At 39.9% G+C, this 23,901-nt stretch overlaps 1 protein-coding gene across 1 annotated transcript in view; it reads right to left on the reverse strand.

Moving 5' to 3' along the window:
* Positions 1–23,901, reverse strand: part of ROR1 (receptor tyrosine kinase like orphan receptor 1) — a 152,224-nt gene that overhangs the window by 47,265 nt on the left and 81,058 nt on the right. Inside the window, exon 2 of the mRNA XM_033151893.1 lies at positions 2,135–2,203. Within this exon, the coding sequence (XP_033007784.1) occupies positions 2,135–2,203 (69 nt within the window). The remainder of the gene's footprint in view (positions 1–2,134; positions 2,204–23,901) is intronic.

Below are 23,901 nucleotides of genomic sequence, written 5' to 3' on the forward strand. Positions count from 1 at the left end.
TTATTTAATCAAAACTGAAAGTTGAATGAGTCTCAGTTGGTAGACAGTCACTGGAGAAGTAGTCAGGTTGAGGGTAGTGGGGGGACAGAATAACAAGTTTGTTGTTGTTTTTTAAAAAAATACTCATTCAGTTTTACAATATTTTAATAAGATCATGAAAAACATACCCAATGAAACACTGAAGTGTATGTATTTGTGGGGTTGTTGGGGGAGGGAGTGCTTCTGAAGAGTGGCAGGAACTGTGAAGGTCACTGAATAGGGACATCTGCTTAATTGGGAGTGCTGGCTGGGAACCAATTTACATGAGGCGTTTAACAAGCTTTAAAATCCGGTTTATATGGATGCTTCTGAGACCACATGCCAGCTCTTGTGGAAAACAGGTGGAAGTTGATTTCTTTAAGCTGTATGTTTGCATGACCTGTCATTTCTCAATGCACCTTTAAAAACACTGGAAGTTCACTGTGGGTGAACTACTGACCTTGCTATTATATTTAATACTGTAAAACCATGCTTTGCAGTACTTTAAAGGCCAGATTGGAAATCCCACCCCAGAACTGACCATTGGAAACTCTCAGTCCTATTGGGGTGGGATTAGAAAGCACATGTTCTGCATGTTTTAAACCTGGTTAAACTTTGTTTTTAAAAAAATATTTTAAAGAAAGGGCTAGGTAGCAAGTGATGAGAAAGACCTCTGTCTGAGCATTCCAGTAAGGGTGAACTGGAGAGGGACAAACATTCCAACATAAGGCAACTTCCTATGTTCTTCCCACCCCTTTGGAGGGGCTGTAAGGCAACTTTCCCCTGACCAGAAAGTGAAAGAAAGAATGGCATTTTAAGAGGCCAAGAATTCCACCTTCCATGATCATATTTCTAAGCAGTGGAAGCACACTATCACCAGACAGAAAAAGAAAGACGCTTTGCATGGGTGAAGCTAGATGAGAAGCAAGTGTCAATTGTTATGTATTGAAATTCTCGCCCTAGGCCACTAGGGGTGTGTGAATATAGTTCATTCTGCTGCAGTTTTCACTCAGGTCCGCACATGCAAATGAGGGATTGAAAAGTGACGTTCAGGGATTGGGTAACTACAGAAAGTTGTTACTGTTGCTTTGTAGCTGAGTTCTATATAAGCAGGCTGCTGAGCCCTTCAGCTCACTTCTGTTCCAGCCTGAGAATAAACAAGAGCTGTTTGGAAATCACTGTGTTGTCTGCTGTGTCCACCCACTACTTAACACCAATACATTTTTCCCTGTCCAGGAAAATGACAGTTTAGGGGATGTGGGCAATATCTTTGTGCAGGACTGGAATGAACTCCTGTATGTGGGTGTAGCCAGGTTTTTTGTTTGGGGGGGGGAAGCCACGCCAGATGTTTGGCATCCAAAAATAATTCGAAAACCGGAACAATCACTTCCAGTTTTCGATCGTTCAGGAGCCGAAACGTTTGAGTTTACAGTTGTTCGGCTTCTGAGATTCTACTGTATATATTATACACAGATCACAGAAACTAACAGGCATTTGAAGACATGGAAAACAAGTATGCAAGAACAACTTCACATTGTGTGTGCATGGGAGACTCGTTTATCATGCAAGCACAAATGAAATTGCAGACCAACACATGCCCACTGTGTGTGTGTATTCCACATCCTAATTCTCTGCATGCTGTATACAAATATTAAAAGATTTTTCATTTCTCCTCCCAGTCCAGCAACTAACTGATTGCCTCCAAATTTCATAGCAAAATGTGCATGCAAGGCTACTTAGACCAAAGCTTGTTAACATAGAGTCAAGGCAGGTAATATTGAATCCAGATTCCAAGAGGCACAGATGAAATGTCAGGTAGGTCATAAACTGCTATAATTCACATCTTGACATATTTTCGTAACATGTGGAACGTGTTACTTGAAGTAAGAAAAGGGAGGGAGTGAATCCCAACATTCTTCTGAAATCACAAACTGGGGTGTAATTGAATATCAAATGATTGCTTGGCATACAAAACAGGTCTCAATTCCTTCTTCCTGTGACTTTAACAGCAGATTTTGATATGATCAAGCACAAAACAAAGGAACTTTAAGAATGGCTTCTTAAAATCTAGAATTATTTTTTACCGGTAATTTCTCTCCCCCCCCCCCGCATTTACCTTTGTCTAGTTCACTTGACACATTCCATGATGATGTAGGCATTAAATCAGCAGCCGACACATTCATTGCTGAAAAAAATCAGAGAGGGGGGGGAGAAAGAGTTAATACAAGCTGTAGCCTATGTAATACCATAGATGGTTTTGAAAAGCATTTGGTATTAAGATATCCTGAGCAATGCCAGCATTGTTCTGAATGCAAAGACAAGCATTGTTCTGAAGCACAAGATTGTTCTGTTGAAAAAGCAGGAGTCATGATTACGATGAGCAGGGCTTACTCAAGACACATTGCCGCCTGAGGTGAAGGACAAGATGCTACCCTCCCCCAAGGCACATACAGAAGCCAGTTGGATTGGCAGTTTAATCATACTCCAATATTGGTGAAAGGGAAGCTCCTGTAGCCAATCGGAAGCCGCAGAAGCCGTGTTGGACATTTGGGTTTCAAAGAATGTTCGCAAACACTCACTTCCAGCTTTGCGGCATTCAGGAGCCAAAACATAGACTCGCAGGGCATTCGACTGCCGAGGTACGACTGTATCTGCCACTGTACTTGAGGGCAGAAGGCCAGCCTAGGGTGTACAAGGCAGGCCACATGGCACTCACAGATCTGCCTTCCCTGCCCCTCAGCACGTACCACCTGAGGCAGCTGCCTCACTCTGCCTCATCATAGGAACAGCCCTGACGATGAGATTCCATACAAGCTAAATCTTCAGGGTGTGTGTATGTGTTTTTGTAGCTTTCGAGGAGGGGATTATTGCAGTGCCACAATCACACTCAGTAGCTTAACACTGTATGCAGAAATGTAGAATAGGATACAAACAAAATAAAAGTAATATAACATAAGAGGTTTGGGCTCAGGTAACCATATGGCAAGCTATAATCCTCTACTGGGACTTCCAAGTCCCTTCCCACTTCCTACAGCGCATTGTCATGGCTTGCCAAAATTTGAAAAATGTGATGTGCTTTCAAAGGTGTTCGAACTACACAGGCATCCATGCTTACTTGTGTATGTATGAGCACAAACAAATTATTGGCACAGCTGACTTTGAAAATACTAGGAACTCCTGCTAGTGTAATCAGGCTTCTCAACCCACCTTCCCAAATCTGCTTTGGGGGATTGAGAGAAGCCCTAGGACAGCTTGGCAGTGGCAGGGTTGGGGGGAGAGAGACTGTTCTATCAGCCAAGCAGCCAAGCAGTAATTATGCTGACTGTGGCACTGAATTCCACTCTGCTTGTATTTAAAAAGTTAGGTTTTAACTGAATCAGGTGTTTGTGCAAAGCCAATAAAGTCATGGACACTACACTCTCATTGTAAAACACATACATACACACACACACACACACACACACACACACACACGGAAAAAAAGTTCTCTTTCAAGCCCACCTGGTAGTAAAGTTTATTTAAAAGTCAGTCAAGTATTCCCAATGTAAACACAGAGGCTGAAAGCATTATAATTCATCCATAAATGTTTTCATGGAACCAGCTTTTAACATACATGGCACCATGAAGCCAAGAATTTTAAGGCAATATAAATGATATATTGTCTAAAAGAGGTACCATATAGTCAGGTAATCTGAATGCCAAAATTTCCATGAGATTTAGCACTAGGGAAATTGTCTCAGAATATTTTGTGGGATTAAAATTATATAAAAGTGTTTTGGATGGCCAGTTGGCTATTGAAATAACTGAAAAGATGCAAAAACAAAATGTTGTATTTATATTTATAAATATAAATGTAGATTCTGCTTATAAAACAACACACATTTATGATGAAATATTTTGTTTCTTGTCCAGTGTTTGCTTTCTAGTAATAATAAGATTATATATTTCTTTTTGAGAGTCTGCCAATAAATACCGGTAATGTGTTGGATGCAGGCTTTGAGTTCCATGAATGGAAGAGCTTCTTATAAAGTTATTTTATCCAGTGGGGGCATCCTACAACTTGCACTCATGCATGTGTGTGTGTGTGTGCACATGTGCACTCACACACAGAAATCTGCTCTGGAGGGTTCCTTAACCTTCCTAAACAGATTATGGGACGACACAAGCAGCTGCAGGAGGCAGAGGAAAATCAGAAAAAAAAACACCTCAGCACCACACACTCTCCTGAGCATCTCTCTCTACAAGGGATGCTTGATCCAAACCACATTGCTGATTCTATTTTTTACTTTTGCTTCAGCTTTGGCCAAAGCCGTACTCCCATGTTTCTCATTGCTTTGCTTCTGTTATTTATTTACTTTTTCAAATTAGAATTTCCTGGTCTGCAGAAAGGTTGCAGAACCTCCAAGAATGTCTATACTTGATGCTGTACTTGTTTCATTTATTTTTCTGTTGACTGTGTCCATGGCCTGGGGCACATGATTTTCATAGCATAGTCCTTGTGCTGTCTGCTAATTTCACCCTAAAAAATTACCAGGTAAAGGAGCCCTTCTCAGCAGCCAGGCTTAAGGCCCATAATTCTCATAATAGAATAGTGGTTTTGATGACAATGCCAGTGCTAAAGAAAAGAAATATGTATTAACATTTTTAAAGAGGTCCACATTTTTTTTGAGAAGTACTGTGCTAGATTCCAGTTAATTCTTTTAGAACAACATTTTGATTTTATTTGCTTTTAGCTTCATAAATATCTCAGTATTGTTTAACACTTGTGTATATATTTATATATCACTTTTTAAATTAAAGAAAATGATTGTAAAATACACACAGATCCTTTTTTGATTAAGAATTATGGGTTATTTGTATCTGACTAAGGGTGGATCTACACACAGGAGGGGAAAACCCACTATAAATAAGTCAGAAATTAAATCGTGATAACAAAAGAAAATGCTATGGAAAATCGCACAGAATTATTATTTTTACTTTCCAGTGCCATCTGGTGTTACATGTTTATAACACATTCAAAACGTCATTTTCTTAACTAATGTAGCTGAGTCCTAAGTGATACTTAGACACTTAACCCACTGGGATCAATGGACCAAATCTAGTTATACACTTAAATTCAGTGATCTTAATGGGTCTATTCAAAGTTGACTTGGTCAGATACAAAGCTTCCTCACTGCATTAATAATAGAAAGTATCATGCATTTATTCCAATGGTATTTGCTATAGAGATAATTATATTATATATGCCATACAGATAATTATATTATATATGCCTTTCAGTGGAAGTCTGGTTTTCAGTATGGATATAATTGTCACTGCAATGACAACTCAATTGGAGTCTTGGCACTGATGAAACCAAAAGTGGTCATCTTTCATCACCCAGCACTAGATACGCCACTCAAGTGAGTCATCTATCTGAGACTGTAAAGAAGATTATTCTTTTGTGGAGACACACTAAAGAGTTATATTGATCACTGTTGTGAGACCTTGAAATCTCTGTTTTATGAAGAAGCCAAGACAGAGATGTTACTCAGAAAGAATCAATGGCCTAGAATGAGATAAGAATCTGAAGAAACATTGGGAGGCAAGATCTTCCACCACTAGCTCTTCATAGAGTATTTATCAAATATCTTTCTCCCTGCACTGCAAACCATAACTTTAATACTTTTTCCCTCAGTATAGTCACAGTAATCACCAGGTTTCTGTGTTCAATAGGTGAGGATAGCACTGAAAGCCCACATATTTAGCTGATGTTTTTGCAAACTTCCTTGCATGTCTGATTACATATACATACGTTCAAACACTGTAAAAAAAAATTGCATGGTGAACAAAAGCCTGACCCAGAATGGCATGTTGACAGAAGCGGCTTCTTGGTAATAATCTGCATGTGCATGGCAAGTCAAAATTCTAAATCCAGTCCTCATGCTCATGTAAATCAAGGACAGGAAGGAATTCCTGTCAATGAGTTTGCACCTGCCCAGATGTTATTTTATCCCCATGTCATGTCCACTGGGATACTCATGGTTGTAAAGAATGTGAATTTGACTCTAGTCTTGAGCTGTTTCAAACCCTCGTATGCATGCCCATTTCCTGAAGTATACAATTTCTTAGTCTAAACATACCACTCACTGTATCTTGGGCCCATCAGCCAAATTCATGTATTACCTGCATGGGATATTTTCCGCTTCCCCTTGGTCCAAGTTGCTCTAATAGAGATTGAAGGCCAGAAAGTTGTGGCCAAACAGCTCATAATGGTAGCACCACCCATGCCTGTGTCCTATCTTATCTAAACTGGCAACCCTGTCATAAGCAGTAGAAGTATTATCTGCCTGTTCTATAGAATTCTAACCTTCAAATATTACCAGGGTGATAAGTTAGCTGGAGGTAAACATCATACTTCACTGTTGGGCCATCTTGAGCATAATTCTACATGGTCCAGTGGTGCTTCAGTTTGCGATTCATAATGTGTCATTTCTTCAAGATGAGAAGCAATTCAGGAGAGCTGGGAAAACTGCAGCCCATGGGCCTAATTAGACCCACCAGGCCTTTCCATTTGGCCACACCCACCTGTCCCAAACCTGATGTTCATATATGGGGCAGGTAAAGATGGGCTTGGACCAAAGAGGCTTTTGCAGGCAACGTCGATCAGCTGATTGCCAGTGCCTGCAAAGCCACTTGTGCAGCGATTCCCAAATGGTATCAGCTGCATTTGGGAAGTCCTATGGTCAGCACTTCTGTAACAGTGGTCACCTAACAGCTCACAGGGTTCACCTAACATATTTGTGATGTCAGGTAACCAACAGGTAGGCAGAGCCTGAAGGGCTGTGTGGAGATAAGGATCTGGCCCACCTCCCAGATCCAGTCCCACTCCTGCATTTCAGGGCTGCCCTTCTGTTCATTTAAGGGCCAGGCTTGCACTTCCCTGTAGTATCACAGAGAATAGGCAATAGCATGCAAATTTGATGTATCTGCATCTCTAAAACCCAAAGGGTCCGTTCTCTTGGGGCTGCAGTGTTTTCAAAGTGTAGTTCTCAGGAATCTTGATAGAAATCAGAATCAGTATTTTAGAAGAAGAAAAGAACTCTAATCAGGTTTGAGTTTTCACCAACTATTATGAAAAGCACGCTAAGGTTATATTTTGCTTAGGCTTTTGTTTCAGATTGGAATTTTTAACCCAAGAGTGGGAACACACACAGAGAACTGGGCCTTTTAAACCTCACAAGCCTCCACAAAATGTGAGTAAGCTTGGGGATGTGCTGACTGGATAAATTCTGTCAGTCATTTATTCTTGACATATATAGATAAAGGAACTTGGCAAAACAGTCCTGGTTAAACCCACTGCCATTTCCTTAATCCACACCAGGTGTGAAGATATTAAAAATGCTTGGATGGGATATCAGAAAGCAAGTCACAGGACACGTGGTATATATTTATGCTTGTGCCATGTATCCCAGCCGTTATGGCTGCTGCATCACTCAGGGGAGTAGGGTGGGGAACTCATTCCTTTAAATTAATGTAGAACCAGTCATCTCACACTCAGCATAAACACTTCAGATTATAAATAAAGTTCTTGTTATAGGACATTAACGCACCACTGAATGAACATCTACTAAATCACACTGGGGAGAATACTGATGATAGTTCGTAAAGGTTTTTGTTCTCAAAACAACACAAAAAAATGTTCATCATTCAGGAGAAACATGGGTAGTTAACGTTGTCAGATTTGACAGTGCTGATCACTTTTAGAGAAGGGAGGGAGGGCCTGGAATTTGTCCCTCTACTTTCAAACTGACCGGTGTTTGATGCTATTACTGCTGACAGGCCACTTGTCTGTTTAGTGGTGTGTGCATGATAGATGCAAAATCTTCCCCCATAACCGAAGTGGACTTTTCCTATTCACATCAACCTCTAATGCATCCGATAGGGATGAAGCCTATTTATGTGTCTGGGCTGCCTATGCAGAATATAAAAGCTACAGATTACAAAATATAGATTATAAACTGCTGAACATTAAATATAAAATGGCCATTGGCTGTTAAATATATAATGCTGTAAAATATCAAATAACGGGTACCAAATATTAAATCCCATTAGATATTGGATGTCAAATGCTAAACAAATACTCAACATCAGAATTTGTAAAGACAAATCCCAATGAAAATATATGGGGGGAAAGTTACTTTGAGGGAAAATTTTAGTGGTTGCCATTTAGGATTGTATAGTTAATACATCAACACTTATTTCTTACGCAACTCAAGGAAAGCGATTTTCCTATGGAACAGAGAGAGAGAGAGAGACTTTCAAAGCTGGAATTGTTGTTTTAAAGTGATTTGCAGGAGGATTTGAGACTTGGTTTCTTTTTTGCCTCAGAACAAAGAACATGAAAATGTCTTGTGCCACTGGAGATGTTAAGTAAATCTTCTAAACAAACACACTTTGCTTGGGGAATTTAAGGGATACTTAGTTTCAAATAAGCATGAATACTAACTAAACATCACTAATTAAAAACCTAAAGAGCTTTTAGTGAACTGTGAAATAGGATAGAATTCCCATAAAAGCCACTTTTATGTTTAAAGTGTGCCCATTCACCAGTGTGAAATAAAAAAACTACCTTCTAGGGGCACCTTCAGATTTCAGTGAGAGGACATATATTTTTAGCAAGGAGGAGTAAGCTCCAGCAAGGTCAAATCTGAGCTCTTGGACACATTCAAGGTTAAACGGCAAAGAAGCAGTATGTTAAGACAATTTTTATAAATATCAGAGTAGCTATAGAAACAGTGCCAACACAGGACTGCCACACCTTTTTAAAAAGCCAGTAATTTGAGCATTTGGCATGCATTCCTTAAATTGTACATAGCACATTTAATTGTTTTAACATAGTGCACTTAATTGTTTTAACATGGTTGCTTTGTGTGAAGTTAGAACCAGTGAGAACAATAAACTCAGAACCACTGAGAAATAATCATGTGTGCAGCACTAAGGAGGGAAATCCCCCTCACCCTCTCTAATTGACACCCAGGGCTACCATTGCACAGCAGTTTTACACAAAATACCAACTGGATTACAGACAGAATACGGAATAGAGAAATATCTAGAAATATCCTTTGATGCCTTCCTTCACAGATAATGCTTTATAGAGTCCATTGTAACAAACAGCAAATTTCAGATAACAGCACCGGTAAGAAAATGCATAACACCTCAAATCCAAGCTCCACAAACCTCAAAAACTGGAGGCTAAAGCTGAGGTCTTAACAGATGTGCACTGTGATCAGCAATGATGCTGTGCAATATCACAAAATGTGCTTGCTTACAACTTAGTCTCCAGACATCCATGCTTTTACTTTCAGGCCCAAATTCCAGATAAGGAGGATGGAGTGCTTAGGACAAATAAAGATAACTCATGTTGTCCTGGGCCTGTACTAGATCATGAAGCATTGGGACATTACTGTACTGCTAGGGGAATTGTCCTGTGATTTCACCCATGCCTCTTTGTTGCTAGCCAGCAGGATGGGTTAAAGCAAGAGTCACCAACCTTTTAGGGCCATTTGGAATTTTGAGAAACTGTTGAAGGATCCAGTCAAAAAATGACTGTAATGGGTGTATGGTGTAACACAAAATGGCTGCTATGGAGACATGTAGAAGAAGATGAGGCAGTGCAAACAGGAGTCTCATGCACTGTGGATTTTTGAGGATACATTTCACAGCTGCTACAGGAGTTATTGGTGGGCACACAGGCAGCCACAAGCACTACATTGGCACCCCCCAGGGTTACAGAGTAGGAGATAGGGTCTCCTTTGATACATTTGGAGCAGACTGTCACTACTGCCAATGACTCTGCATGTGGTGCTTTTTGCCCTGTTTCTCAGCACCATTAACAACTGATGGTTGTATCATGTAAGTTTCAAAAATACCCCACCCATTTAATAGATTTGAAAGAGCCAACAAAAAAGGGTGCATCTTGGCAGTATGGAGGTGGAGAACACACTGATTCACATACCGGTAACTAAGATCTGCATCCTGTGAAAGATCTGAGTCCTGGAACATAGGATACAATAACACAGAAAAGTATCCCATTCTGTTGTAAACGAATAAGCAACAAAGAGGCAAAACTTTGAGGTTAGAAGACATGACTTGATCAAGATGTCACCTCTCATTTTAGACAACAGCCTTTAAGCCTGAGCTTAATGGGGTCAGAAAACAGGGCCTGCTATGCAAACTTTAACTAATGCCCCTCCGAGTGTTAGACCCCTGCCAAGAAAAGATAGCAAATGGCACAGCTGCTGAAAGAGGGGAACTTCTGTTGCTGAGTATTTGTAACAGGGTCTTTTCCACAGTGGCACCACGGTTCTCGAATTTCATCCCTTGGATTGGAAAATACATTTCACCCCCTGTGTCTCTTCTTTTTGATGGTCACTAATAAAGGCCACCATTTTCTGTATTTCGTCTTGAAGTTGCTGTGTTGCTCCCTGATTCTGTAGTTTCACTGTTTTCTTATTACAATTTAAAATAAAATAAAAATTGCTTGGAGTTGTTACCAGTACTTCTAATTGTAATTGAATAAAATGCTATTCACCCTGTGGGAAAGGGTGTGTGTGTGGGAAAGTGGCATAAAACCCAAGAGCAATAAATGGAAACGACTAACAACAATACAGGAGTCCCTTTTAAAACAGACATCTTCCTCAAAACAATGGGTCAATTTGGGGCACATAAAGGGAAAAAAAAACCACAGCTGTAATAGTATCCATGAAACCGAACTATGCCAATGTATAGAATTCAAGGAAGCTGTGGTGAGAAAAATGATGCTCCATCTGGAATTTACATTGTGAAGTCAAAACAGAAACCTGTGTGCCAGCCAATCCAGTTTCCAGTGGGAACTTGATCAAAAGTACTTCAGGGAGAACCTGTTCTTCCTATCAGACCAAAGCACCTCTAGTGCCTGACTGATTCACAGTTAGGTAGCTATGCCTGTAGGCACACTAGCTATTTAAACATAGTTACGGTATAAATGAGAACAGTGAAAGTACCATTCTCCATATTTAACCCTGCACACTAACAATCTGCATTCTGGTTTCCACAACCCATGAAATGAATTCAGAAATACCGGTACTTTTAAATATGCCACGAAGTCCCTTTGTAGGATGCCATCTAAGATATGTCTGAAACAAGTCAATTAACTGAAAAACCAATTATTCCAATATAATGTGCTTCAATCTGAACGGCAGCACTGAAACTATCCACATGAATGTGGTGGTTGTGCATTTAAGATACTTGTAAAGGAAAATATGAGATTAATATATAATATTGGTTACAGGTAGGTAGCTGTTTTGGTCTGCCATAGTCAAAACAAAATAAAATAAAAAATTCCTTCCAGTAGCACCTTAGAGACCAACAAAGTTTGTTCTTGGTATGAGCTTGAAGAAGTGTGCATGCACACGAAAGCTCATGCCAAGAACAAACTTAGTTGGTCTCTAAGGTGCTACTGGAAGGAATTTTTTATTTTATTTTGTTTTTATATATAATATTGCTTAAACAATGACAGCTAATAATTCTGGTTTGAAAACAAAAGGAACTGAGAAATGCAATCTGTGGAATGGTTAACTCTTCAACATCTAGGATTTAGAACACAGTTTCCAAGTCAGTGTAAAAATAAATAAATGAAAGTTTCACAGGCAAAGGGCAAGATATAAAGAACTGCTCCATACTTTTCGTTGGACATAAAATTAAAAGCAAAATATAAATGGTAAAAAAAGATCCCCAAATTTAGGTGAGTACAAAGGCTTACAGTAACTCAGTGTACTTTTTGACTTCTTTTATTTTCTTCCTTTTAACACCAGACACACTCCTTAGCTTCGCAAAACAGCTCTGTGGCCCAAGCAACTGTTGTTTAAGAAACAGAAAATCCAAATATCCATTAGTAGCACAGAACTAGTTGCATGGTCCTTTGAATATCAGCCAAAATACCTACTTTATACACATTTAATGAAACATATGATGAAAAATTACTCTTGACTAATAAGACACAACTGTAATTAAATACTTCTTGGTAGTAAGCCACCTTAGTGACACACACACACACACACACACACACAAACACACACCCCAGAGAGAAGCTGGCTCATATCTAACTTTATTGATTTATTGCATATGCGACATAGGAGTTTCATGTGCAATCAAATCTAATGCAGCCTTTCATAATCAAACTATTTGTTTGCAAGTTAATGCAGCCTGCTTTTATTGATCAAAACTGTATTGGTCTTTTCTCTCTCTCTCTCACCGCCCCCCCTCCAATAGCTACAAATTTACTTTCAGTATGGCTGTCTTATTACTGATTGTCCCAGGTCAAAACAAGAGAGCTGGGTCACAATCTAGACAAATCGGAACACATACAGGTCAAGCAATAACTTTTTAAAAGCCTATTCATTTTTTAACATCAGATCCAATACACATCATGCTACATCACAAACTACTTTTTAAAAACTCCCTGAGTTTCAAAAAAGAAGCTTCTAACACGGCGTGGAGTGTTTTCAGTGTGTGTAAAGGTAAAGGTAAAGGACCCCTTACAGTTAAGTCCACTCGCGAACGACTCTGGGGTTGAGGCGTTCATCTCGCTTTACTGGCTGAGGGAGCCAGCATTTGTCCGCAGACAGCTTCAGGGTCATGTGGCCAGCATGACTAAGCCACTTCTGGCGAAACCAGAGCAGTGCACGGAAACGCCGTTATCTTCCCGCTAGAAGCAGATACCTATTTATCTACTTGCACTTTTAATGTGCTATCGAACTGCTAGGTTGGCAGGAGCTGGGTTCGAGCAATGGGCGCTCACCCCATCGCGGAGATTCAAACCACCCACCTTCCGATTGGCAAGCCCTAGGCTCAATGGTTTACACCACAGCACCACCAGCATCCCCTTTCAGTGTGTTTCTGGATTTAATTTTACAATTTATACATATCTTATAGACTTTATCTGCAGGGTACAGTGGTACCTCAGTTTTCAAACGTTTCTATTGACGAACATTTTGGAACTCAGCCGCTGTAAACCTGGAAGTAAATGCTTCCATTTTTGAACATGCCTCAGAAGTCAAACGGCTTCCACTGAGTGTATATGTTACTGTTCTCAATTTTCTCTATTAAATTTGCAGGCCACCCTTTGCGCCTTGGTTTTCGAACATTTCGGAACTCGAATGGTCTTCCGGAACGGACTACATTTGAAAACCGAGGTACCACTGTACTACGGCACACAAGTAGAATCTATCAAAACACCACTTAGAGCCCACATTGTTAGCTAGCATTATAAGCTTCCTTCCCTGTGAATCTGAATGGCAACAGACTCCCTATCTTAATTTCCAGAACAGGGACAAACGCAGCAGTGCTATTACAACCACCACTACTTATGGCACATCAGATTAAACTATCATTTTATCTTTGCCACTGGGGCTTTCACTTTCATGTGCACACTAAGCGGTAACTCCATGCCACTCTTTGTTGTAGTAATGCCTAAAGCTACTGAGAACGATGAATGAGGTGTGGCACTTGTTGATGATGAGACATCACAGACTGACTATCTAGGCTCAGCACTTGGGGGGTAGAATGGCAAGATACCAAAAAGTTCTGGGCACACTGGTTTAATCTTTAGCAGGCCTGGGTTCTCATAGGGTTCTAAGTCAGCAACATTATTAGACCAGATAAAAATTATTCTTAGTTAGGACGTAATGATTACAGTGAATCCCAAAAAAGCCAACACAACTCTAGTAGTATTTGCTCTGGGAATTTACCTTGGTCCAGGGATTGCTGTTTAGGGTATATTCAGCCAAGATGTTAAGTGTCTATCTTAATAGAAAAAACAGTTGTCATACATGGCGCACAAACAGAGATGCTGTGAGAGCAAGTGAATCTTGATACACATTTAAGCAACTTTTTCATGAGTGGAATTCACACCTCATGATTTACTTGTCTATTTTTAGCAGCTTGGTCTTTTAGTTAAGGTCAGATATAAGATCAACTTTAAGTTCGAAAACACATCCTATCAGTGTAAACAACACTCTCTGGAAAGCAGACATAGCTAACATCTTTCTCATCTCTGCAACTGAAAAAGCTGCATAAGAAAAAAATTATGCAGATCAACTGAAAGCTTTCAAAGGATATAATAAGTGCATATATTTTCATATGGAGCTTTGTTACAAACATTTTGCTGCAATAGAGCAATGTTTCAAGTGATCCCCAAAATGTAGCTAGTCCTTACTGGATGATAGAGTGACTAGCTGTAGTACCCTAAAACATTGTTAAGGACTTTAAATGCCAAACACATTCACAAAGACCCAGAACTAATTTGGGGCTATTATAAGGCTACTTACTTAAAACAGTTGGCAGCACACAACATTCAAAAAAATGTTTGGACTAGGACCTCATAAACCTATTTGTCTATAGCAAAATCCTGAGCCACTGCCGAACATGATTGACACTTCAGTTTGGAATTATTAAACATAAGCAGGGCAGGGGAAGAGAACAAAACAAGTCACTCAGCAGGTAATAGGTGTGAGGAAACAGAGATAAAAAGCTATCATCTTTGAGAAAGGTGCAAGCACTACAAAACCAGGTTTCATCTGCCATCTATGTTCCACAGGAAGTAAAAACCTTAAAGGGAGAGAAGATCAACATGAAGAAGTGAATCCAGGGATATTGCTGGAATGAGCAACCTGGTACTTGTTCTAATTTAACCCAATATCAGTTTGCAGCCTTGCTTGATAAACAAATGAAATTTTGATGACAAACACCCTAACTTGGGAGTAAGCCTCAACGGACACCAGAAGAATAGCTCCAAGTAAACATTCATAGATGTACAGTTTTAAAGTGTGTTTCATTAAATATTTGGTAACTTTAAAATATTGGTCAAAATCCAACATAGAGCTAATCAATTTCATGCATAATTAATTTTGTGCTGGATTGTGGTCACTGTGTCCAATGGTGATGACTCTCAAATACATGACTAGCACCCAGAAGGAACTCTTTCTAGCATTGTGGCTGTAACTGAAACACCAGCTCCTGATCATGTGAATGGAAATTTACTAGTTTTTACTGACCTACATAGGAAGCAACATATTCCATGAATTCCAGTAATCAGAAGGTGTAGATAGTTGAAAGTGCAACAATACAGAAGGTTCTCTATTAAATGCAATCTAAAAAAGCTTTGTAAGCAACCAGATGCTCAGATGAGGAGGGAGGTGGTTAATTTTCTTTGGACCTTCCTTTACAGACACCCAGGTGACCCCACGGAGACAGTGCATTTCAGATAGCCTAGCTCATATTTTTAGAAACCAGTGCACGGCGATAAGCAAGAGCATCACACTAATGTGACAGGGAGCACAAGTCAAAGTACCCGGTACACCCATGTTAAGAAGCTTGTGAAACCTGATGCCCTGGCATCTGCCAGTGAAATTTTTGATATACTCCAGTCCTCTGTAGAGAAGGCTTCTCTTTTAGCAACTCATAACATGCAGAACATTTGACTTAATTCAACTGCTACAGAGGAGAATTACATAACTTTTATAAATTTGCTTTGGCACAGACTAAGGACACAGTGGCACCATTTGTGTATACTTAGCAATTTCAGCATCCAAGGATTTTTCAAGATTGTTGGCAATCTAGCAAGAGAATGCGACATGTTCCTGGATTGGCAAAACTCAGCAGGGGGGGGGGATGGCTACTTTTTCTTTTTTATTATTTAGGTCGCAGTCCTATATACCCTGTGAGGAAGTCCCATTGAACACAATGGGCTTCCTTTAGAGTATAGGCAGTTTTTAATATTGGAAGCTGCCCAGATGATTATGATTATTACAAAGTGACAGGAGGGTGGAAAGTAGGTAAGGGTGATGATGGCCCTCTATATCTCAGCCTGTGTGACTGGGCCATACAGAATATCATTTTTGTGAACATTTCCACATTTCCCCAAATATAAGAATTACTGCCAAACTGCTACTTGCCACTGCTTGGCTATTTTTGCCTTGTTAGAATGTGTGCTGGATCTCTGATGGTGACTCGTTTGCCTAGATGGAATATAAAGATGTGAGTTTGTATAGAAACTAGCCTACTGCACAAAGGTATCATAAATTTTGCTTCTGACTATGCATAGCTTTGCTTCTGTCCCTGCTCACCATTGCCATGTGGCCCCTGGAAGGTTGCGCATAAAGGAGTGTGGTCCTCAGGTTATTTTTAATTTGTTAATTTTTTAATTTTTCTTTAAGCATAAGGGGCTATCTTTTTAATAAAAAAGTGAAGAAAAGAGAGAGAAAGAAAAGAATATAGTTTATCACTTTAACAATTGTTCACAGTTGATTACATTTTTTAATCTGCTGCATTTTGTATTAATGATTTCTAAATTTCACTATACTTCTCCATGCGAAGTCTATGTCTATAAGCAATCTGCTCCTAGGTGGCAAGTACAGTCAAGCCTTCAATCCTTTGAATTAATGGAACTCTAAATTTATCTTTCCAATGCAGCAATATCAGTCTTTTAGCCACAGTAAAGTTTAAGATGGCTCCCCATTTCTGCTCTAGATAATTTAGACCTAATTAATCAATTGAGCATAACATGCTTGTAGCTAACTATCCAGCACAGTCTCTAATGTGTGCATGTGCTATATGTACCCAGGGTATTTGTTTTTCTACAGAATCAGCAGCCCTCTGACCCTTACCTCTAGCACGCGGGGAAGATTGGGGGGAGGGGGCGGTCCATTTTGAGGACGGCGAATGGAATGATTAAGTTTGTTGGTTGGGCATATTTCTGCGTTCAGATTGGATGGGAGAAACAGCCGAGCAGGCAGAAATTGGGAGCAGTGTGGGGCTAAGTAGCTGCGGATGACCATGGGGGACGGGGGACGGGGCAGGTTGTGAGAATGTGAGACATGAACCATGAATGTGAGACATTAATCACTATGCTGTAATTATGTTCAATTTGTAGCAATGAAAATACATCCTGCATATCAGATATTTACATTACGATTCATAACAGTAGCTAAATTACAGTTATGAAGTAGCAACGAAAATAATTTTATGGTTGGGGGTCACCACAACATGAAGAACCGTATTAAGGGTTGTGGCATTAGGAAGGTTGAGAATCACTGCTCTACAGGCTAGTTTGTAAACAGCTTTTATAGTGCTGTCTAAGGATCAGTTGTGAGGGTGGGTGACTCAATAAATGAACAAAAAACCTTGGATACACACACATGTCCTGTGTACACAAAATGCTCTTGACCACAGCTATTGATTCTGTTATCGGCCACGTGTGGTTCTCTTTACTAAGGTCAAAAGAAGAAAGTGCACTGAACGAAGACGTTTTTGCAAAATTCTGATTAACAGAATGGTTTTAAAGAACAAGCATGTCATCATTTTGTAATGCATGAAAACTAAGGCACCTAATCTCCTTTAAAGAGAACTCTGTCTACTGTAGATGATGTGGAAAATGCCTGAATACTAAGTATGAGAGCATGTATTAAGGGTGCATTGTTGGAGTGTGTGTGTGTGTAAAAGTGTCTGGTCATGTAAGGCGATCCGAAGTATAGACTATTTGGGAGGATTAGAATACAGGAGCTTGGTTTGCTTCCAAATAAGGAGATTAACGTCAGTATTTAAGAGAAAGACAAGCTGCTGGCTCAGAAAAGGAAACAAAAATTTCAGTCATTTGAAACAAAATACTAGTTCCCCTCTCTATGAAAGGATTTGTCAAGACTGCCTTTGATGCTCTTTTTTGTTGTGGTGGTGGTGGTTGTCATATAACTGTGCCCTTTCCAAAACTTTGGGGCGGGTGGAGGAGAGACACAGTCTAAGCTACAGGGAGCGGTAAATAAGCAAGTCAGCATCTGAGCAAAAATCACGCTGTTCCTTTGTACGGGAGCTTTTGACTGCTGAAACTGCATCAAATGGGCACAGCACTTTACAGAGCAACAGCTTAAAACCTTTAGTTTATGTTGGATGATAAAATCTAATGGGACAGAGTTTATGCTCACAAAGCTATAAACACTCAAAGCCATTCAAGATGCCTTTTGCTGGTTGGCAACTAATTTCAGCATGGGCCATATTTTACCGGTAAATGAGTTAGAGAGGATGGAACAGCACATTGAAATCATCCCTAATCAAGCAGGGGGAAAAACAAGCAATGCACCTCTTTTGTTGTTGTGTTCCACTGCTCAGTCCTTTAATCCCTTTCTAGTTCCACCCACCCCCATTTTTACATTGTCTCTTCGGATAAACTCATTAAACACCACAATTTTACCTATAAAGGGCTGCTATAAAGCCCTTAGTGAAGGTGTGGGGACCTAGTTAGACCCACCAGGCCTCAACATTGGCCCTTAAGCCATTTCAGCCAAGTCATGCCAGCTTGCCCTACAGGCAAAAAACCCATTGTTTTTAGGTAATGCACATGTGTTGCCGTGGTATCATCTTACAAGAGGCATTTCTTCCGTGCAGTAAAAAAGAGAAATGCTCCTCCTAAGAGACTTCTTGCCTTTATAAGCAATTATATTCTGGTGTTTTTCTTATATTTAATAAACCACCCAATTAATCAGTGGCCCTTTTTTTAGACAATTAAAGGTTTTTAATTTATACATCAAATCAAGTAAACACTGTAGCCCTACTGATTTCCTGATGATAGTCTCCCCCTACCTGCCCATTCTTTCCTTAACCTCTGTGATACAATCCTGCACACCCAAATTTAGCTTAAGAAACTTCCTTTGTCTAGCCCTACCTTTAAGCACAGGGACTGGACAACCTCAGGCAAATCTTTAGTTATTTAACTCATAATTTTGTACTCCCCCCACCCCTAGAAAGAGATACAGAGGAGTGCTTGTGACAAATTGTCAGCGCTTTGGAGAGGTGCCATTTTTTATTCTGCCTCAGTCAGCAAAATATTCTGGGCTAGCCCTTTCATGAATTGATGAGATAGGAACAAAACACAATATTCAATTAATCATTGCCCTGCATATAAATCCTGTGCAAATGCAGCATAAAAAGTTTACATTGGTGCAAGACCTAAAAAGTATCAACATCTAACTCTCATCCTTTTATCATGAAGTCAAGCATTCTAAATTATTAATAATATATCTTGCACTTCAGTTCCGGTTGTTCGCCGTCCCCGTCAGCACACCCACCCAATGCATGGATGAACATTGTGTTTTCAGTAAAGCCAGAATACGAGTTATACTTTTTTGAATGTCATGCTGAACTATGCAGGCAATGATGCACGGCTTATTAGTAGATTTAGGATTACAGAGGTTTGGTGGGAATGCTCCCAAACTCAAGTATGCTTTCCTTGGCTCATATGTCCCATTAGATGCTATTTTCCCTGACATTTTAAGAATTGTTTTATGACTGCACTTTCTATAAGTAATATCCATAGAGGTCAAAAAGGAAATTACTGTTCCAGGAATACTCAGATAGTATCCACAGCAGCACAAAAACTCTGACTAACCTGATGATGTGATGATTAAGAATCCTTTCTAACAGTCACCAGCCTGAGGCTGGAAATGTCCCCCACATGGCCTTTTCATCAAGCCAACTGGGTTTTGGGGGACATTTTTGTGGTTCAGCATCCCATAGGAAACAGCTTTTCCCAGTTGCTTTCCCTGTTGTACATCTATTTTCTTTTACATTTTATTCATCACTGCTTTGCATGAAATAGTTTAAATCCCTGGGCAAGAAAAGGGTCCAAATGCAAAACAAAAACCAACAAAAAAACCAACCCCAAAGCTACTCCTTCCCCCTCTTAAATAGATGTTCTTACTTGAGATTTTGTAAGAACAATGAATGAATGTCATTCATGATTAGGAAACAGTTCACAACGAATTTGTGAGGCGAGAAGATTACGCCATAATAAAACACAAATGAATCATAGCAAAATTAAAACTAAGCTTCTCTAAAACCTGCTTTTGAAATTTTCTCATTTTCCAAGTTCCAATACTATTCTAATGTCTCGGCTAGGCTTTATCAGGAGGAATTTGGGCCTAATATTCTTTGGAGGAATAACACCAGCAAAACAAAGGATAGAAATGTTGAATAGCATAGGTACGTTTCCCGTATTTTATGCTCCAGGATTACTGTATTTTGGATCTAGGCTAGGGCATTTCTCTTAGGTAACATTTGCTTAGGGACTCCAAGGAGCGTCTGTAGTGTCATGCGGAGTGCAGCTTGAGGCCGCACTTGCACTATACAATTAAAGCAGTATCATATCACTTTAAATGGTCATGGCTTCCCCCAAAGAATCCTGGCAACTGTTGTTTGTTAAGGGTTTTGGTTTGGGAATTGTTAGGAGACCTCTTTTCCCCTCACAGAAATTATTGTAGTTCATCAGCCAATGCCTCTTCCTGAGGAACTGTAGTTCTGTGAGGGGAATAAGGGTCTCCTAAAAACTCTCAGCACTGTTAACAAACTACAGTTGCCAGGATTTTGAGGGGGCAAGACATGACTGTTAAAATGGTATAGTAATGCTTCAAATGTATAGTGCAGATGGGGCCTGATCCACTTGTTCTTGCAGATTGGTCTCTGTACCTATGTATGTTATGACCCAGGCTATGCTAGATGAATCATGGCGAGTTGGATTGTGATACCTTTGGTTTGAGATCAATTGATGTAGCCTTTTTATCCCCTGTGACACTCTTTATTCGGACTGGTCAGAGTTTTCAAAGAAATAGGTTCAAATGGCAAGAGCCAGGTCAAGATCAAGATGACATTGCAACCAGGAGATGTTTTAATCATTAGGTGTGAGCTCAGTTATGCCATTAAATTTAATCTGGTCCTTCTGCCAATTCTTATAGCAGCTATTTTTGCTAGAAAATTGATATTCTTGGCTTTGTGCGAAGTATTTGCAGCAAACTGTATATGTGAGAAATATGAGCACTATAGTTTATCAAAGACCCAATGGACACCTAAGCACCCCTCTGATAAAGGATAAAACAGATCTCTTGCTTGTAAGGAAGTTTATAGGCTAAACAGATAAAACAGGCACAAAGAAAGAAAAGGATTCAACACTTAAAAGGATATGCCCCAACTACACTCATGTTTTATTAACTGCATCATTTTCCGCATGGGTCTCATTTCCGTACCTAAAAAAAAAAAAGCTACTCAATAATGTGTAAGGCAGAGAAAGAGGGGAAATGACAAACAGATTTGAGGAATCGTTTTTATATAAAAGAGAGAGAATCAAGTGTGTGAAATATAGTTATTTTAAAAACATTTTCTCTGCCTCTCATCTATTTCCCTGATCCTTTGCCCACCTCAAATCAGTATGCACGATCAAAACTAATTTCTCATGGGTTCCCCTTTGCATCACTAACCATTAGCTTGGAGAAAGGTTATTACAGATGTAAATAAATCACTTAACAAAATTACAAAGGAGGTTAATTCATCCCACCCATTCTGCCTGAAACTGCAGACACTGGGGCAAGTTCTGCTTTTGTAAGTTTTAGTTTGTTTCTCTTGCATAGTCTTCAATAGTACTTAGTACTTGCTACAATGGGGCCATTTTGTTCACAAAAAGAGGTGCATTAAACTGCTGCTTATTGCAATTCCAATACCACTCCACTGAAAGTGGATTCCCCCCCCCCCAGTAAAAGAAATACTGCAATCCTTTGCAACCTTGCTTCTATCACTGTAAACCACCCAGCCTGAAAAATATTAAATTTTCACCCCCCAAGTCTCTGAAAATACCTCCTTACTTTCATGGGATGCAAATGGGCCCATGAAAATGGAAGAGAGAGGGCAGTTACTAATGTATGCCTCGATCATGTGTTCATGTAGAGCACAGAACAGAACAGTCTACTGTGCTGAATTCACAATGAATAAAGCTTACTTTGTTGTTAAAGACCAAAGTGTTCCTGTGTCCGTGATATAACACTAATTCATTACAAAAACCCCACTATAATGTATCAGGTATAGCTTTCAGGTGTCATAATGCCCATAGGAAAGGCCTTTTTCATTTCTAGACCTGCTCTTGTCAGCCCACAGCTCTACTCACTTGGCTAATATGATACGCTGGGTTGCAAATGAGATTAGTGGCTATTGCTTCAGAAGTAGCGTCAATTCAGTGCGCTCCATTGCTGGAATATATGCATTGGCTTTCCAACTGTAGCAAGTAACACCTAGTCATGTAGTCATGATTCTATAGCAATGAGCGATACTCAGATCTCAGTTTTGGCCTACTGCAACCTTTGCCAACCTGATACCATCCCCAGTTTTTGTTTGGGATTATGACTTCCATCAAGGATGTGCATTCCAAACATCTGAAAGGAGGCCATAACTGAGATTTGAGAATGTAAGAGTAGTTCAAGGCCCCTGACCTTCTTCCTATCAGTAGGAAAGAAACAAGGATGGAGAGATTATATCTCATCTAAAACATATGAGATGAATTCAACACAGTGTTAAGGAGATTGTTCTTCTTGCAAGACAGAATTATCTGCCCTCTCCTCTTCCCCTACCTTCCGGTGTGATATTCTAAGGATTCTCCTGACCCAACGTGAATTTGGTGAGAGTCTAGTGGTTGCATGCAGGTAGGATGGGGGAAAGCCTCATCACACTACCGGTGGCAATCCTTGTGCTAGCTTTCACTTGCAGAACAGGTTAGTGACCCTGTTTTATTATAATCCATAAGGGGGCAGTTACTTTACATTTGTTTCACTCTCAGTTGAGTGAGCCAAATACCTTTCGTCCCAACTGACAACCCTAGATTACAATATAAAGAAGTACCCCCCTAGTCTATAAATCTCCAAGATGCAGCATGATGTTCATTTTGTAAAAAAAAATAAAAAAATAAAAAAATAACCGTGAGGAAAAGGAACATGTTGCAAATCACTTAGAGGTGGTTTTATGAAGCAATACATAAAGCTATACAAATTATTTATTTATTTACTTTGAAGCATTTTCACCCTACTCTAGTTTAAAAGGCTCCCCAGGGCAGCTTTCAAAGACAGTGCATGTCCTTGAGCTTACTTTCTAAAAGACATTACCTAGAAGAAGAATGGGATGGGAAAGGAGGAGGGTTAAAACAAGCTCAGGCACTAGGTCTTGAACTTGAAACCGTTCAGGTAGCTCAAGTCAATGGTTGCTGTGAAGTGACAGCTGAGGGATAGAGCACACTGTAGCTCATGAATCTGTTAGGTTGTGCTGCATAATCTCTGCTGAAATCATGAGTATTGTTATCTGGAAGAAAGGTTTCAGGATTATTTGTATTGCCACAGGAAAATTAAATGCCCATGCTTACTGAATAACAAACTCAATGAAAACAATCAGCAAAATCTACCATATATGTTATTTAGAGCACATGGTTACCACTAGGAACATAGGAAGCCAAACCCTTGGTTCATCTCGCTCAGTATTATCTACACTGACTTGCAGCAATGCTCGAGGCTTTCAGGCAGGGGACATTCCAGTCCCACCTAGAGATGCTGGAGATTGGGCATTCTGTGTGGATGGCAGATGCTCTACCACTGAGCTACAGCCCTTCCTCTGTGAGAATGGCCTCACATCCCTTCTCGTCTTCTACCCAATGGCATACAAACCACAAAATGTGGGACACAATGTCATCACATTCAACATTTCCTGCCGCTCACTCCAACTCACTGGCTGATGTAATGTATTTTGTGGCACATGTTTTGACCGTTAGCATAACATAGTAGGCACTGTTAGGGGCTGGTGGAAAACTGTAGTCTAAAACATCTGGAGGGCACTAGGGTTGAGGGAAGCTAACATAAGGCCTTGAATCCTATCAGGCAATTGATGTGAAGGATTGGCAAACTGACAAGGGAATATAAAAATGACTTAGTAGTAGCTGCAGGAGCTTGGATGTTTTTGTAGATGTGCAGGTCTGGTTCATACATTATATTTCTGTAATCTTAACCTTGACTC

The sequence above is a fragment of the Lacerta agilis genome, chromosome 6, assembly GCF_009819535.1.
Source record: "Lacerta agilis isolate rLacAgi1 chromosome 6, rLacAgi1.pri, whole genome shotgun sequence".
In the NCBI taxonomy this organism is placed as follows: domain Eukaryota; kingdom Metazoa; phylum Chordata; class Lepidosauria; order Squamata; family Lacertidae; genus Lacerta; species Lacerta agilis.